At 37.1% G+C, this 18669-nt stretch overlaps 2 protein-coding genes across 2 annotated transcripts; both read right to left on the bottom strand.

The window, feature by feature from the left end:
- Nucleotides 1-16: 16 nt before the first annotated feature.
- LOC124164850 (c-Myc-binding protein-like) lies at nucleotides 17-5102 on the bottom strand. Its single transcript, XM_046542051.1, has 4 exons — nucleotides 4966-5102; nucleotides 4406-4533; nucleotides 299-546; nucleotides 17-227 (listed from the first exon to the last, which is right to left on the bottom strand). The coding sequence occupies exons 1-3, from the start codon at nucleotides 4978-4980 to the stop codon at nucleotides 300-302; spliced, it is 390 nt and encodes a 129-aa protein (XP_046398007.1). The 5' UTR covers nucleotides 4981-5102; the 3' UTR covers nucleotides 17-227; nucleotide 299.
- A 7332-nt stretch (nucleotides 5103-12434) lies between these two features.
- On the bottom strand, nucleotides 12435-13464 carry LOC124165606 (superoxide dismutase [Cu-Zn]). Its single transcript, XM_046543068.1, has 4 exons — nucleotides 13266-13464; nucleotides 13090-13186; nucleotides 12817-13004; nucleotides 12435-12735 (listed from the first exon to the last, which is right to left on the bottom strand). Exons 1-4 carry the CDS (start codon nucleotides 13332-13334, stop codon nucleotides 12628-12630), a joined length of 462 nt encoding a protein of 153 aa, XP_046399024.1. The 5' UTR covers nucleotides 13335-13464; the 3' UTR covers nucleotides 12435-12627.
- Between the last annotated feature and the right edge of the window lie 5205 nt (nucleotides 13465-18669).

Below are 18669 nucleotides of genomic sequence, written 5' to 3'. Positions count from 1 at the left end.
CATTGCAATAACAAGATTCTCATTGTATAATATTTAATGTGTATTTAAATACAAACTTACAATTTTACAATATTATGAAATATTCATTTTTATGAAAAAATAAACCTTTGACAACAAAAATTACCATACTGGTTTGTGTTATTCATGAAATTCTCCCTTCAACAACAATGCACTCAATCAGATATGTTCAAGAGGTAAGTTTTATCCATTATTTCCTTTGGTGGTACCTGGGAAAGAAATGGAATAAGAAAAAAGAAAAATTGCTATGTTTTTACGTAAAAACAATATATATTGATACCTTATTCATTAACTGGCTCTTCCTTGGTAGTTTCCTCATCTGCTTTAGGTTCAACAAAACTTGGGGTTCTTGTAGCATTTGAATCATCTACAGCTTGATCGGACTCATTTTCCCCTAGTCTTTTTTTCAGCTCTTCATTCTCACTTTCTAATGACTTAAGGCGAGCTTTATACTCTTCCAGTTCCGCCTTCATTGACTCAAATTCCACCAACTCTGGTGAGTCATCTCCCAAGTGCTTTTTGACATATCTGCATAGAGTTAAGATGTAAGTCTCTAAAAACCTTAATACCTGAAATTTAGATAAGCTCATTAACAATATCATGATCTGAAAGACATCACCATTGATCTATTGACAATAAACTGCAGCCATTACTTCATCTTCCTACAATTGCCCTTTGACCAAATACAGTAACTCTGACATTAGACTAACAGCGTCATAAATCACCTTGATAAATAAAATATGCAAAATCCAATTAATATATGTCCTGAATCTTCACCAATTATTGAATTACATACATATCAAGCTAGTTCTCTGTCTTTTCCCATCACAACTTCATCATGCTAATTAAAAATTATGCCTACAAATTTACCCACTGCACAATGGAATTTGCAAGAATTTACGTATTCATTGTAATGGAATGATCAAACCTCCTGTAAAGCAAGTTTAAATTCTAACTAGTGGTAATAAAGATGATAAAGATAACCACAAAAAAAGTTAAACAGTTCATGACGCACTCGTATCCATACTAAGTGTGGTTGTATTTGACGTCATGTTAACCAAAAAGCTCAGTTAACTCCAAAATTGAAAAAGAAAATAAGATTTGTACTCGCATCAGCTTAATATTATTACTTTATTGCATTAAATGTATGACAAAAACAAGTTATTCACCACTCAAATGTAGAAAACATCACAGTAGTTACGAAAACTTATTAAGTCTAAAATAAAGAGGTTTAGCATGCATGAAAAAATTGCAACATGAATTTTAAATCCTGTTTACCATTTCTGACGTACCTATACATAAATATCCATAAATAAAACTCAAGACAACAACCAAAGATACAGGGAATGTCAACAACTCCTGGATAAAGGCTACTTCTATGAAGAGGTGGGTTAAACAGTTCATTTTGATAAACCGTTCACTTTGATCCTGTTCAGTAAAAAGAATAGCTATATCCGTTCCTGGCAAACAGTCAGGGTCATTCGGGTAGAAAATACTGTTTATTGGGTGTTTAGAGTACATGAAAACTTAGTGCGGTATTATATGGTGTGTGCATAGTAATTTCTGTCCTTGGTTATCTGTGTGCAGGAAAATATCTGCTGTCCACAAGTAGAATAAGCCAGAATTAACATTTATTAACTCAGCATCTTCTTCTTCACACGTTTTTGGCACCATAAAAGTTTTTAAATGCTCCTCCTATGAGCAACTTAGACTTTTATAAACAACTAACTGTTCTTTATAACATTTATAGTATACATAGCATTTGTGAACCTCTCTTTTAGACTCTTTGGTAAGAAATCAATTTTTTTCTCCTTACTAAAGCCTGTGTCAGGTATCTATTCACTCTAATGATGCAATAAACAGGCAATAATAGCACATGTAAGACAGTGAGAAATAGTCAAGTTTCATTGCCAAATAAGTACTTTCGGTAGAATGTAAAAAATACGTCAAATATGTTACAGCCATGGAATTCTGTAACATAGTTAAGCATTAAACAAGAAAAACAAAGGAGTTAATGCTTTGAGGTGTATTTATGTGCAATTAAGCTAAGTGGTGATACGAAATGTCAAGACATGAAAAACCTAATGTCATAAAATCACTGTAGATAACATTTTTTTCATTCCTTAGAAAATGATGGATATATGCCTCCATAGACTTTCTCCCGAAGAGTAAAAAGTCCTTCCCCTTCAATGTTCAATTACAATACAAGTAATTTGAGGAGAGTTGGAGCTAAATTTATGTTTCCCAAAATCATCAGTCCAGACCTCTTGAAGCAACGCAGTGTGACATATAGATTAACCCAGTTACAGTTTTCGTTAAAATTTGTTTCATTAACCTTTTCTGTGCAGAAAAGTTACAACTTGAATGACCACAGCTAGTTTTGCCCCCTCCTAGTTTAGATTCTGGGTATGCCCATGATACCATCACCAATATTTTAATTTTATAACAACGTAAATAGTGGATATAACATAATTGAACAATTTCTAATTAACTTTTCAGTTTGATGAAACATTTTTGCATTAATGCAACTAATCAAAATAAGGTTTTAACCTAATGTTTAAATTAACTATGAACCACAGAAAAAATTATTAACAGATAACCAACCTGTGAATTAACCGCAAACCTTAACCATCGTATTCTGTTTATCAATTGCAAATGTTCTAATGAACACAAAATCACAATGAACGCAAAATCCCAAACGAACAGCCAGAGAAAACTAACAGCCTCAAAAAAAAAAAAAAAAAACACCCAGAGGAAACAAACGGCCTCGATGAACGCATTGGGAAAATGAACAGCTTCAGAAAAATAAACCAGTTCAAAATATTAGGCCGTTCGATCCGTTCAGCAGCTCAACAGTTCGTTTTTGTGGAGAGACGGGAATGGTACAGAATGGACAGGATGGTCTGCATTATAACCACCATTTGTAGTAAGCACAACGCAATTGCTGGAGTAAGCTGCAGTTCAAAATACCTCTTGGTGAGCATAGGTACTTGCTGGATCGAATATGCCCCATGTGTGCAGTGCAGACATGAACAGGGAGTTTTGGAGAACTGTTCATTCCATAACAAGTTCATTTCCATGAACAGTTTCATTTGGCAGTTCGGTTCAGCAAAAGAATAAAATAGCTTTATATAAGATTTTTTCCTTTTTCGATTTCAATTTAATTTATCTGAAAGCATTAGACTTAGCCCGGCATTTCGCCAACAAAATGTGCTCCAAAATAAACAATTACTTACATTCCATATTAGACATCTTCATTCAACAAGACTAGTTTTGAGTCTAAATAGAGGGGAAATTTCAAATTTAGTCATCAGATGAAATATTTTGGGGACAACTGTAGCAAATTTGTCCAATGCAATGGCATCAAAAACAAATTTCACTCAACCTGTGACCAATTTTCTGCATGGAGCCTTCACTCACAATTCATCTTTCAAAGGGTAAGTTTTCACTTTGTAAATTAAAAAAATAGGAGAGTATCACATGCATTAAATTTTAAAATTATAAGCTTGACAAAAGTACCACAAAGACAACAAATGCTACAACAAGCCCATAGGGCAAATCCTCGAAGGTAACACTGGTCACACACTGCATTGTGAGGAAATTGTGCCACAGGCAGTTATGAGAGAACAGAAACTAACTGCATGGATAACAGCTAGCAACGACTAGTCATTATATCCAAATCATATTCATTTCAGTTAAAGGGAATATCCTCAATGTAATAGAAGATCATCGAATTTCTTACTAAGAAGGTTGTAAATTATTCCATTGTCACAAAATAATTAATTCAATAAAGAAAGGAATTTTGGGTCAAGAAGAGGCTATGAGAAACTATGATAGGGAAGGATCAGGTCCCTTCGTTCAACAACACTAATTATCTATGCATGGAAATAATCTCTCATCTCTCTCCAAGAGAACAAATTCTGGCAATAAAAAAAGACTTAATTGTCTCCAACCTACCCTACGCCGTTGAAACTTCAGTAATTATTTTCTGTTCCTTACGCGAATTCTTCTACGAATAAATAGAGCCTAAACACAATCTATAAAAATGGAAGTAATTTTTTCATGAATTGAAAAGTATAATCGAAGATTCAAAAGCTATAAGGCAACAACACCCGTAGAAAAATACTTCGAAATTCGCATAACCTCCATTTAAGGAACAACATACAAAATAATGGCAATAAACTTCAGCCGTTAAAGGGAACAATTAGAATAGCCAGGAAGCATCTGCTAGCTATGCTCTCATAGAATCAGCAATTCCTCCCTCATCAGTATAAACTAAATGTATGTTTTTGTATTTGAATTTATTAATTTGAACGTAATGCATATTTTATACCGAATCTCTAAAACGAAGCATTAACACAAAAGATGGCAAACGAACAAAGGATACTCCAAGGCGTCTTTAGGTCTCTGTGGTTCTTCATACAGGCCAACCAATACTTTTGTAAAAGCATCCATAACGCCGGACTGCTCAAGATATCGTCGAAACTCTTCACGTTTGGCGTCAAGGTATCCGAGCTGAAAATCGAAGGATGTGCCTCAATTATGTATCTCCTTGCCTCAATCATATAATAAATTACCTCCCCAATACATCCAATCTGAAAATTAAATCTTGCTTCCCTTACTCCAGGAAGTCATAAAACCAGATAGGTACAGAAATTTTATCTTTTTTCTAAACTCTTTAAAGGGCAATCAGGAGGGTCATGGAATAATTACAATACAAAAACCGAGGTAATTTCATAGAATTCACATTCAGTAAGTTAAAATCAATAAAAATAACAATTTAACCACGAGAAAATTATTATCAGAGCCAAAGAATCATTGACCCAAAGATATTGGGATATGAGAAATTAACAACCACATTGAAAAGACATGCCACCTGAAGGGTCTTCAACAAGGTAACTTTCTACATTTTCCGTCAAACAAGAGAAGAAGAAAAGGTATTACTACCTTACTGTTCGACATTTTTCGCAAGTTGATAACAAGAAATATTAAGATATATTCAAATGGTACACATTCGACACAGAACTGGTTACGGATATGGCTACTGGATGGCGGTAGATGACGGAATGAATAATTGAAATACGAAAAATGATTTAAATTAAGCCGTGTCCCAATTGGCCATTTGGCTATGCCAATTCCAGGATTTAGCCATGACGCCATCTTGGAAGGATGTCCCAACTCGTTAGCCAGCATAAGGGAGGGAATTTAGGCAGCTAACGCGGCCGCCAGATTTAGGCATCGAGGAGTGCATCCTTCGCCCCACTTTTCCCATGATTCAAAGCGTGCAAAGCGTCTTCAGGAGAAAGGGCATCATGGCTGTCAACAAGGGATAGTACTTGTTTGCAAGTAGTGTTGATATTTTGAGACTTGTTCGAATAATTATTAATTTTTATTTTGTTTATAATAATGAAATTGCGTTAATGGAAGTGTAAGAATTACGGAGAAATTAGTTAAAGAGAAAGCGGCGTTAATTTTAATGCTAATTAATGTTTATATGCTTCTTGTGTATGTATATGTTATTTTATAACTTTTTATACCGATCACATGTTATCTTTTGCTACCGTTTACTTTTCTAACGTGTTAAATAATGCTTATTGATGTTTATATGCTTCTAATATATTCTTAATTATGTAACACTATGTCTAAATTCTTATTTAACACTTTTTGTACATTAGGTTAACACCCGTAAGAATAAACAATTATTATTATATGTTATTGGACAAAGTCCCGAAATTGGAATCGGAATAAGTAACAAAAATTAAAATTTATGGTGATTAAAAGATGATACCGAAACCTGATTTATGTACGTAAACCATACTTTAAATAAATTTTGAAAATAAATCCCAAATCAGACGGTAACCGTTTGAATAGACTAAATAGACCTGTTCTAATAATACAAAACTAAAAATTTAATTGCTAAAATATAAGGAATTCAAAAAAGTACTTGGTTGAGAGACGATTTAAATATTACAAACCAATTAAAAGGGATATACGTTAACATTTCGCCACAAACTTAGCTAAAACCTCTTTAACAAAACCATACGGAACTAAAAATACGAATTTGAAAGTATACCCCTACTTTACTATTACAAAAAGGTTGTCTAAGATACTAAAATTATGATCAAATACTTTTCTCCGACATCTAATACTCAAAATCACATTTTAACAATTTAGGGTGGGTTTTGTTCATCATTTGTTCAAATCATTCCGATTATCTCTTGTTTTGCATTGGCCTAGTGCCCAGTAGATGGCAGCACCTCCGTAAGGATGTCCCAATTCATGCTCCCTTGTGGTTGGCTGCCCAGAATCTGGCTGGCTAAATACATGATGCCTAATGGCTAACGAGTTGGGACACGGCTTTAGAAACCGCCGAAAATTGTTCAAAATGGAAAATATAGTTTAATTCTTGGTTAAAGTCACTCCCAGTGATCCTCATCAAATGCATATATGTACTACTATCAGCTAAAAAGATCGCAGGATATTCGAAAAAAAAACCTTCAAGGAGAAAATGGTGCACACGCGCCGAATTGGAGAAATGGGGAATCACGTTAAATAATGAGAATTGTTTATTTAAGATTTTTTTACGTTTATAATAATAATTAAGAAGTAATGAGGTAACAGAAGTTTGACTTTAAATAATATGTAGCTCTATATTTTACGAAAAAACGTGGTAGCAGTAAATTACTGATGCCTTCACCTCCAATATATAATATCCTGCTCGCACTTCCAAAAAAAACCTAGATGGAACTATTATTTGGATAGATAGGTGTCATTACGGTTGAAGTATAGGATTGCATAGAATAAACTACCCTGGTCACCACAGATATATACAACCACAACCACAGATATATATATCTGTTGTATATATCTGTGCTGGTCACTCACCTCTCATGTTTCCCTCTTCAGTTCGTTGTAAGGACTATTACTCATTCTTTCCTAGGCAGCCGGTGAAAATATAAGGTGTGCAGAAAACCGTCTGCATAGTTTTATTCACAGTATTCCAACTTCTTGCATGTTCTTTTAACACTGTTTGCATTCTTCACACTTCTGTTACGCTCTTTGCTCACATTTGACATCGTTTTTTAATGCATGCACGCTTAATTTTATTTAAACCCCATTCTTCTTATATATCAAGACAGTGGCGGATACAGATGGGGGGCGCAGGGAGCGCGCGCCCCCCCCCCCCCTTGCGGGTCCGCCTGTATTGCCGAACATTGCAAAACCACAATTGTAGCTTTTTTATATCATAAGATGGAATTGTCATTTACATGTTTATAATCACTTTAAATAAAATTTTCATATACTTTGCCTGTGACTTGGTCATATTTTATTACGATAAAAGTAAAGACAACTCAAGATATGTTGCGCCCCCCCCCCCCCCCCCCTTGAGTTTTTTCTGTATCCGCCACTGTATCAAGATCTCCCATATCTAGATATTCGTAAAGACATGGAGGTGGCACTTTTTCAAGGGATTGCACAATTTTAGAATGGTTTGCTCAGCCTCAACCTTGCAAGGTTATTCTCAATGAGGGGTACCTCCCCACAGCTTTAAATGAGCAATTGATACTAGTTTAATCTTCTTCCCCGTTTTTTTTAAATGTTGCACAGGGCTTTTACCTCTTTTTTGTATTCGGCATAAATAGTTTTTGGTTCATATTTGCTCCCCAGGAAGATTACCTCTGAAGCTACCCAGTCAACACAACAATTATGGCCACACTGTGGCCTAATTGTGGTTTACTTGTGGCAACTATGGCTATGGCTAGCCACATCTTGCCGTATTATGGCTGGACTGTGGTTGCCATGTGGCAAGCCATAGTTTGGCTTGCCAAACGTGCACAACTATGGATCGTCTCAGGAAGGCCACAGATTGGCAAACCAAACATTTGTAAACATAAGTATATTACGGTTGCTATTGATACAGGTTAGTTATTAAAATGGAAGTTGGTTGATTTAATTGATATAAAGAAAGTGTATCATCCATACTTAAGCCACATTATGGCAGGCCACACTATGGCCGGGGGCCAAAACCATTATAACGGCAACCCACTATGACCAGTGGCCACAATTGCTGCGTTGACTGGGTACCTTGTTATTGGAAATGGAACTGACACTTCATGTTCTTCTTTGAGCTAAATACCGCACACTTCAATTGTTTTGTTTAAACAGCAAAACAATAACTTCTTGGATACCTAATACAACAAGTGTTCCATTATTAATTATCCTTTTGCCATTGACCCACCACAGCAGGTATCACTGAAGTGAGAATTTATTTAGCACCCTATTATCTCGCTCAAGTTTTACATCCTCATCGAGTTTCCACCACACATTCCTTCAGGAGTCTTTCCACAACCTTAAACTAGAAAAGTGAGCCATGAGTTGTAAAACAATGCTGGTTCCTCCACAAGTCGTGTTAATGAGTTGTGCTCATGTTGCATCAAGAACATCTGAGAGAGTAGTAGTAATGTGCGTGTGTATTCAATTCCTGCAAGGTAGATCATCACAACATTCAGAAACGTCTCCCTCAACATGGCCCCGTTAAGCCTGTTTTGGCCTTAACCAATTAGGCTCATTGACATAACACTCTTCTGATGACGGCAGCAACACCAAACCTCGCACAACCTGCTTTTCACCTTTTGGCCCTTGGGCTGCAGGATATCTTGATTTTAGCTTTCAGCCAGAAATATATTTCCCCTCTAGCCAGGCCGAGTGTCTTACATGGACCCTAATAATCTGAGGCGACTCTTCCCTCTTTCTTACCAAAGCATGGGCCTACATTTGGGCACTTGTAATAGGTACATTAACAGAGTGGAGAGGTAGGAAACAATACAAAAGGGCCAGTGAGATGGGAAATTCTAAGATTCACTTGCTGTTGTCAGGGTTGGCCAGGGAGAGTCAAGCCCCCATTCAATCCTTAAGGTAAGGGATGTCACAAGATATCAAGGTAGCGATGAAAATTTTGGGTAACTGCTGTATGTAGCCAAGCAAGGGTCAAACATTTACAACATTTTCCCCACAGTCAGTCTGCAAAATGTATAAAAACATTTCCTCAGTGCAAGGGTTAATTAACACTTCGACATCTTTACGGGAAACTAAGCATCAGAAACTTAGGGGTGGTAAAGTAATGGTAACAATTATTAATCCAGAGGCCAGTTGGTAATTAGCACAGTTTCATATCTTTCAGGATGGTTGATAAAAAAATATAATCCAGTTCTCAATATTGAAAGTAGACCCCAACTCACTGTGCAACTTGGACAAGTGCATCCTTGATTGGTGAAGGATACTTGCATCCTCAGTGAACTTAAATCAAATCAATAATATCTGTATCTGGTTTAAACAAACATAGAATTATATGCCTATTTAGCTGATTGATAATATTTTTCACGATGAAAATGATGACACTTTTTATAACTGAATAATTAATTACCCATGTGTGAGGTTCTTAATGCTTTTAAACATTTTAAAATGCTTTGGTATATCAAGAGATGATGGATTAAGTTTTAAAATTAAATGAAGTTTTTAAATATTCTCATATAATGAGAAAAAGGTAAAGTCATCCTCTAACATCATATTAATTCTGGTAACTTCTTCACTTGTACTTTATTTGATTACCACCTTTTAAGAGTAAACATTTATGGGAACATAAAAAGGATGATAAATCAGTGATGAATTTCAGAATAAGATCCCAGTTTCCTTCTCTATTACAGCCACTACTGCAGTTTAAGGATCCTCAGGGTCAGTCATATGCTTGAAGAATTTTTTGGGATTCACCAAAGTATATGAATCGGAGGTGCATTTTGCTAAGAGCTCCATTTTAGTGGGTTTTACTTAACCCTTTAGCTGCTGTTCTATCTCCGAAAACCTTCTCACATGCGGCGAAAAGGTTAAAATGCGTTTCTTGGGCCCATGGAGAAGGTACTTCAATAATGGGCGTGGTACACCCTCCAAAGGGTTGCTAATCCGGGACCCTATCCTCGACGAGCTAACCCACGCAGGACCGTCTCATCGACCCTACCAGCGGAAGTTGAAAAGTGACCGCTCTGGCTGCAATTTGAAAATCAATCAATCAATCTGATCATCAAAACACGATTGCTTGCATCGCACTCTTGCCAATCAAGCAATCAAGTACGTCTTTAAACCGTGTTTCTGCGATGAAAAATAACGATTCTGTTAACTTTGCTAAAAACGTGGTTGCAGACCACCGGAAAATGGCCATTTTAGAAAAGTTAACTAAATCGTTATTTTTCATCACAGAAACATGGTTCAAATACGTACTTGATTGCTTGATTGACATTGATGAAAACAATTATTTTTTGATGATCGGATTGATTGATTTTCAACATGCAGTAGAGCGGTCACTTTTCGGGAGGGAGGACCCCCTCGGGAGGGAGGGAACTCGTGGGTGAGCTGGTAGGGTCGATGAGACAGTCCTGCATGGGTGAGCTCGTCAAGGATAGGGTCCTGGATTAGGGACTCTTCGAAGTGCTTTTGAGAAAGTGCATGGCAGGGAGGAAGAAAAAGTACGTCCATAGCAGTCTGCCGTGCAAACGTACTAGGTACGTTCACAGCAGTGAAAGGGTTAAGAAATTCTGAATCTCCCTAAAACTCTGAGGGAGTGGTTGGAACCCCTCATGCTTTCTATAACATGTTATACCTGTGTGGAACCTGTTGTCTTTCTTCTCCCTTCCTGATTTCTCAACATCCTTCCCACTATCACCGTTCCTAGTCTCCCTTTTCCCATCAGCACATGCTCTATCTGCATCCTCTGCCTCCTCCTCCAGCTGTTTCCTCATTAAGCATGGCTAGAACTTTTTCATTTCCTTTTGTCCATTTCACCTAATCCAATTCCATCCAAGCTTCCATTTGATCTCATAGCTTTAGAAAACCATGGCACAAAAATCTCAAAACATGGGAACAGTAAGGGCCAGTCTTTAAGTACCATATGCGTCTGAATATAGTCCCCCCTTTTTTCCAAAAATGCCTATGGTAAAAGTAAAGGGGGGGACTATATTCAAATGCATTTTTTTAACTTTTCACAAAACTGAAGCATCAACATAAGGGGGGGGGGGGGGGGGAAACTATATTCAGAGGGGGACTATATTCGGAGAAATACGGTAAGTTTTTTCCAGATAACAAAAATCACTAAATGATTTCTTCTTTTCAAGGTCAACTGCTTAACTAACTGTCATTCTGAACTACTTCATTTTAACTTTCAAATATGCCCAGTAAGTGCTAACCAGGCATATAAAACTGGCCCTACATGAAAATAGGCCTGTTTACCTTTAGGAAACCACAGTACATACTAAGAAAAAATACATTTTCTGCGGTATCATTTTTTTCAGGCACTTATTAAACCGAAGAAACTCCTCATTAATAATCCTCCCCACCACTAGTTTCTATTCTACGTCCATCATTCCAGTAGTTCACTATCTCCCTCCGTATCACTTTGGAAAACCACAGCATATCACTTTTCCATTTCCAGCTTATCCACCCTTACTGTAGTCCATAATACTGAAAAGATTTCACTTCACACAAATACAAGAGAATAGAAGGCAATTCAATGTTTTCCAAGCAGTAGTTTCGCAAATAAGGATTAATGTATGTTGCAACCTGCTTTTGCTTTCGACATGCAACCTTATAGGTGTTATCTTGTGGGTAATGGATAGTTTCACACTATTTGCTAATTTCAATGAACATAAAATTGTTGAATTTCGTATATTCATGTTATACTTCCTTGGCACTCTGAAGCTTTGCCTCAACAATACACATTCCAACAGCAGGTACACAATACAGACTCATTATAAAGTATTAATTAATCTCCCCCATTGAAATATTGGCTATAAAGTTAAAGATACAACAAACGATAATTTACGTAGTTCTTGATATCGTTCACAAAAAACCATTGGCTAAATTCTTGTAACGGATAATCAAATTTTCTTCTATGAAAATTAAATAATATATTGCAAATTAATTTGATGGCTTCTAATTAAACTGAAAATTTGGCACAGGATGTATACGTCAGAAACTAATGCAGAAAGGCTAAAATTTCTTCCCTTATATTCAGTCATTTTAAAGACTGTGCGGCAGCATGTTGTTGGCATCGGTTTATGCTATGCTATCTTTTCAATAATTAATCCCTCCTTATCAGCTAATATCACAAAAAATGTGAGAAGTAACACACTGCTTCAGAAACGTAGTTCCAAGAGACACATAATGAGCTTAAAAATGAGAATCGACTGAGCTCGAAGATAAGAAATACGTGTCTCTAATTTGCGTACATTTACCTATAAGAAGCAGGAAAATATTCCCAACGAAGTGCCTCGCGCTCGACTAACGAATATCTACGATGTTACTTAATTGGACAGGACAAATATCACTTTACCAAGGGAGGTCCGACGTAATTACATAAAAAACTGGCGTAAAGGAAGAACCAGTCTTTATTTCCATTCATTGAGGGCTGCATTAAACATTCAGTTCAAAATTCACCATAACACTAACATTATATAGTCGTCCACTAAATCTAAGTGGCGAGATGATGCTATTAAGATACAACCCTTATTCAAACGAAGCCGGAATGATTAAAACAATAACAAGATCCATAAGGTTACGTAATTATTTCGCAATGCCAATGACTCCACAAGCGCTTCTCGCGCCGGCGTTTCCAGTCGATTTACTCAGCTCATGCCCGCCTTTTCCAAGGTCATCAGGGTCTGCGTGCACCTTGATTGAAGAAATAACATCGTGAACACTAAGACATTTACGAAATCGAAATGAATTACAACAATATATCACGTTACTTACCACCACAGTTCTCCCGATAATGCTCATAGGGCCAGTGAGGGAAATCATACTATCACATATATTGACTTTGGCTTTCCCATCATCACCGGCTTCAACATTTCCCAGGTCTCCAACATGACGCTCTTCGTCTTTAGGACCTCCGTGTTCTTTTCCATGAGGATTGAAGTGAGGGCCAGCACTCATACAGCCTGCACAAGGAAAAAATCGTGATATAAAACTAATACTAATGACCGACGGTAATCTGCGTTGATCTCAACCAAAAAGAATACACACCGTTCGTGTTATCTCCAAATTCGTGCACATGGAACCCATGAAGACCTTTAGTTAAGCCAGTAACCTCTCCTGTCACTTTGACCGGTCCATCTGCGTTCTGAAGAAGGCATGTCATAAGATAAGAACTCAAAAGGCAACGTAAATAGCTTCGGAGGAACTAAGTAACAACTACATACATCCTGCTCGAAATGAACGGTTCCTTTAACCACTTCACCGTTGAGAACACATACGGCTTTCACAGGCATTATGAAGACAAATCTAAGACCAAAAATTACTATTACAACGCTGGAAACGATCAGAAAAATCCAGACAACAAGTGAGGAGATGACCAATTACGACTATTTGCGCAGCCAAGAATGGGCAAGAGCAGGCAAGAGCGATACCGCGATACAGATCGTCAACTATTCCGGCTCGTACCTGCTCCCGCTAGGTGCCCCTAATATCAATTAGAATTAGCGCCATAGTTCAAACTGGATGGAAAACAGTACAACTTCTGCAACAATACACGACTATTCCTTATTATTTTATGATAATGCTGTGTAAAAACAGCTCTAAGTTTGAATTTTAATTATAATTCAGTCACATTTATAGTGTATTTATGATGAAATTCACTTTGCTTAAAACATTTCCAAACCCACTATTGTGCCAGCAACTGGGTCTCATAATCTAGAATGGCATTATTGAATACTAGTTAGGAATAAAACTCACGCCTGTGGATAAGTGCGAAATGTTTTATAATAACGGTCGTTACATAAACAGACAAAATAAGGATAATGTAACCTTAAATTAAATGTTCTAAATCAAATACATTCTCTAAACCCCCACTCAATTTCAAGTCATCAAAAATACAAAATTGGAAAATACTCATGATACATACATTGACTTGGATTTGTAATCTGATATTTGACCAAAGTTGACTTTAACAAGCAATGAAATGATCAATAACGACCTTTTCAAATAAATAAGCAGTTTTAATAACCCCTGCAGGGATACATATGTATTCTGACATATTTGCACTCCAAACATTTTTCAAGGTCTTTAACCCTTTAGCTGCAGGAGCATTAAAATTTTTCTCTCACTGTGTGCGGGACATGAGCGGGGAAGATATTTTTCCGCCGACCCCGAGCGTGTGTCTAGCAGGTAGTGGGCCCTCATAATCCGGGACTACCCACCCTACCCCCTGACGACAGACCATTCTAAGAATCATAATTGGAATTAAAATATTTGAACGTTACTTTTTCTAAATCGAATGTAAATGAATTTTTTTTCCTCAAATTTGGCCAGCATGACATTTTTATGAGCGATTTGATATCAAACAGTAAAAAAATCCATTGATTTTTCACCATATATTCCTCAATATTACAACCATACTTCAGCCGAATTGAACTTTGGGGAGCATTTGGAACGTATGTTTGGATGCGGTAGGTAAAGGTAATGGATAATAAAGGTTATAATAGGCATTCTCATGAAGGTGGTCCGATATTACACCAGATGAGGAGCTGTCGAACTGGAAAATATGAGGAGTAAAATCATCAGTCCTGGACCAAGAAGATGATGCGGATTCAATGTCTTCAGCCAAATTGAATGGACCACCATCGCCGGAATCATTTGCATCATCCTCATCCGTCTCAGTATCCCTGGTAGACACAGACACATCGGAAAAATTTCCGTCCTCACTCTCACAATCAGAGTCGAATAAAATATTGAGAACTTCATCCTCGAGAGAAACCTTTCTCCTTTTTGGCCAAGATGGCAAATTTTCACTATCCATAGTGAAAATAAATGAAGAGATTCACAAAATGTTGTCACTCGAGTAGGTACTTGATTAGGAGCAAAAGTACACCACCGAAACTCTGGAAAAACTGAGCAAAGATCAATAGAGCATGTGGAAAAGACAGGATATTCGAAGGGAAACCCATTCGGTGGGAAATCCAGAACGAGATTATAATACTCAAAGGAAAGAAATGTCCTTGGTAATTACGCAGGTGCGACAGACCCACCACCGAAAGTATAAGAAAGAATAACCAATGCTTTCAAATAAGTTTCCCCGGCTAATGGACAATGACAAGATAAAAAATTCCTAGGAAATGTAAGGATTCATTGGAATTGTTTTCTTCGTGAATGTGCCGCGGAGAGCAGAGAGACTCTCTCTCGAAGAAGGGATAATCTGGGTAGTGCTCCCCGTGGTGAGGGTATCCAGTCCTCGAAAGACACCTTTGTGCTCTCTGCCACTAGGTTGGGCCGAGTTCAAGCAACCGCGGAAAGGATGGCAATAAATCCCTAAGGAAAGTCTGCCAGTGGTAAGAAATCTGGTCAAACGTAGAAAAACGTTTATCCCGCACTCACCATGCAGAACGTTTAAAAACGTTCCTGTAGCCTAAGGGTTAAAAATAAACATAAAACAGTTCTTAAAATATTGAATTTACCCAATTACAAAGGGTTTTTGAATTTGTCAGCTACAATTTTTTTTCAGCTGGTTTGTATTTTACACCAATCACCTTTTTATACAAGATCTTTAAGTGAATATGTGTTTTAATGTCAATTATATGTTTGGAATGTTATATTGGGATGGGGAAAAATTTTCTTGCCAGCTTTCCAGGATTTGTTAATATAGGTTTGTCTAGAAAATCGGCTTAAGTGTAGTGTTGCACATGATATGCCTGGTTAATCAATTGTAGAGATATACATGAGACTACCTATGGGCTCTCTTTTGGAACGTGGCTGTGGACGTCGGCTTAAGCCGATGTGAGGGAAGGGAAGTGACTGCTGACGTAGCAATAGGGTGGTTTCCTATTATTTTTTTATTGCCTAAATCGAAAGGTTATTACTCCTGGAGTACATATTTCACGCTTTTTGATTTTTAAATGACGATATCTATTTTTCACGATTAAATGAAAAGTGGAAGTTTTCAAGTGTGCGAAAACGCGACGGGTAAGTATGAATGCCGGGTAAACTCCGTGTGATGTCGTTCTGGTTCCCGCTGCCGCAACTTGCCGAGGTGACGATGGGGTGAGGCTTTGAGCGCAGATACGACGCAGGATGCTAGCAGGTAGCAGAGTACTGTGCTAGCTGGTAACGCTTGGCTTAAATAAGGATTATTAATACCTTATCAAACGAAGAAAACTTTCCGACCTTAGCCAGTTTTAATAGGTGATTATTAAGACATGTTTCCCTGAGCTCTGTGCCTCATGCATGCATTGGTAATCTCAGACGATGTAAAACTCCTATCTACTCGTATAGAAACTAGGTCCCTGTGACGTCACGTGGAGTGGCATCGCATGGGCGCCAACCTGGCCTTTTTCAAATGAGGATAAAATTGACCATTGCCATTCGTCTAAACCGGTATTTCTAAAACCAAATAATTTGTATATTATGAATACACTAATTGTGGGTAACGAATCGCAATCAATCCCTTTTGTTTTCTTTGATGAAGGAAACCACCCTATTGTATGATGTATTCAGGCCCGGCCTGGGACCCAGTTTAGCTAGTCCTTAAGGCCACTCCCCATACAATATAAAGCCGACCCTCCCACTCATTTATGATCATCCTCACCGCTGGAATCCGTTGCGAAGTAGTCATATTGTCAATAGTTTTTTCAATGATATATTTTCTTGCATACTACAATTTTTTAATACTTTGAAATGAATTCAATGTTTTGTTCTGTGCCTAAGCAATTTTTAAATGAAATTTTAGCGTAGAAAATAATTGACTTCTGGACTTTTAGCCTTTTACCCTTCACTTAATAACTTTGCTGTTATTAACGCTAGAAATCCATTTAAAATTCCAAAAAGCTTAAAAATAATGTTAGTAATTCTTTTAGAAGATTAATTTTTGAAAATCAAGAACAGCATTAGGTTGAAAATAAAAATTGCTATACTAAGGATAGCGGGTGTAGTCCAGTGGCCGGGGTAAGGGACGTGCGCCCCATTGAGCTGGGTCCCAAATCTAAGGGATGAAACATCACAGAAAGGTTTAAAATATTCTCATGCTACTCAAGGCCGTAGCCAGAAAATATTTTTGGGGGGTTTTATGGAATAGTAGAGTAGTAAAAAAATTATTTTTATAAGATATTTTTTTATATGTATATTATTTTATAATAAAATAGCGTATACAGTTAAATATACACATTTATTATAAACCCTTAAAGGAAAATACAAATTATATTATTACAAAATTAACTTTAGCCTTATAGCTTTCTTTGTAGTGAACAAATTAATTAACTCCTCGGTGTCGATGTCAATTCTGCAGTGGATTGACATCAAAGCCAAACCGCTTAGTCTTTCTTGGCCTGCAGAGTTTCTTAAATAAGTTTTGAGGCGTTTTTAGGGGAGAGAAAGTCCTCTCAGGGGTACATGTGGAAATAGGCAGTGTTGCGAAGATCTTTAGAAGTTTGTGAATATTTGGAATCTCTAAGCCTATCGACTACTCCTTAATTCAATTCGAACATGACCCCGAAGTTTAGTTGCTTGCGTATTTGGCATAGTACGTGCTATCTAGTGACATTTGGTAGTGAGTAGTGATACTACGTACTATCACCACTCACTACTAGATATCACTGCGCCACTATATAAGATCGTCGTGTGAGCACCAAGCGAGCATAAAGTAGATAGTATCTAAAAAATTTTCATTTTGGGGGGGGATCAATCCCCCTTAATCCCCCCCTGGCTACGGCCTTGATGCTACTTATGTAGCACGGAAAATGCTTTCCAACTGTAGGCACCGGCAGGAAATGGTTAAACTCTTTCTACAGTACCTAGTTAAACAATTTTCTTATATTTCCCAGTTATTAAAATATCGTCCATAAATATCAGAAGCCGTCTTTTCCTGTAGAAAGACAGAAATCAGTTTTGCAACAAACTGATCCATTAGGTGCAGCAAAGTTGCTGGAGACTAAACTACAGTGGACAAAAATTTGTCAGGAAAATTTAACCGACAGAAGATAGATGTTGAAACTAGATGTCACAAAAGACTACGGTATAATTTTGAAGGCCCTAATGTGATTGAGTCTTTATTCAATTTCAATGAGAAATAGTGCGATGGTTTTCTGAGTATTAAGATGGTTTTTCTGTAATCATTGTCAGCAGCCATCCATCCTAAGAAGCTTTGATGCAGCTCTCCACTCAGTTCTCCTATCGGGTAATCTATTAATGACAAACATAATTCTTTTGCTTTATATCCTTCATAAAATGCTCCATATATATATTGCATGGGTTACCTCTGCCATTCTTCCCTTCCAGCTGTCCTTTGACGATAATGTTCATCAGACCCTCTTGTCTTCATAAGCAGCAATCAATATCCCAACAACATACAGATGACATTTTCGGCATTAACATATGACATCCGTGCAATATCCATGCTAATCCAATTAACGTTCTGTAGATATCCATCAAATATCCAAGATCCTGTCCAATGCACTGACGGGATGTCCAACAGTGGACATGGAGGTCCATATTACAACATTTCTTAGATATCTTCACACGTCCAATGAGTAGATAATAGGTGTGCTAATTACGTATGGTTTTTGATAATCCTCACAAACAAAACATTTGTGCTCTTCAATTCTATACAGAATATATGCT

This window comes from Ischnura elegans, chromosome 9, assembly GCF_921293095.1.
Source record: "Ischnura elegans chromosome 9, ioIscEleg1.1, whole genome shotgun sequence".
In the NCBI taxonomy this organism is placed as follows: domain Eukaryota; kingdom Metazoa; phylum Arthropoda; class Insecta; order Odonata; family Coenagrionidae; genus Ischnura; species Ischnura elegans.
The sequence above is the reverse complement of the archived record's forward strand: the minus strand, read 5'-3'. Positions and strand labels throughout refer to the sequence as shown.

Coding starts and splice junctions, on each gene's coding strand:
- LOC124164850 (XM_046542051.1), bottom strand. Junction 547..4,405: donor AGACCTAAAGACGCCTTGGA/GTATCCTTTGTT, acceptor AACTCTATGCAG/ATATGTCAAAAAGCACTTGG.
- LOC124165606 (XM_046543068.1), bottom strand. CDS start 13,334: ATGCCTGTGAAAGCCGTATGTGTTCTCAACGGTGAAGTGGTTAAAGGA. Junction 13,187..13,265: donor CCGTTCATTTCGAGCAGGAT/GTATGTAGTTGT, acceptor TGCCTTCTTCAG/AACGCAGATGGACCGGTCAA. Junction 13,005..13,089: donor ATTTGGAGATAACACGAACG/GTGTGTATTCTT, acceptor TTCCTTGTGCAG/GCTGTATGAGTGCTGGCCCT.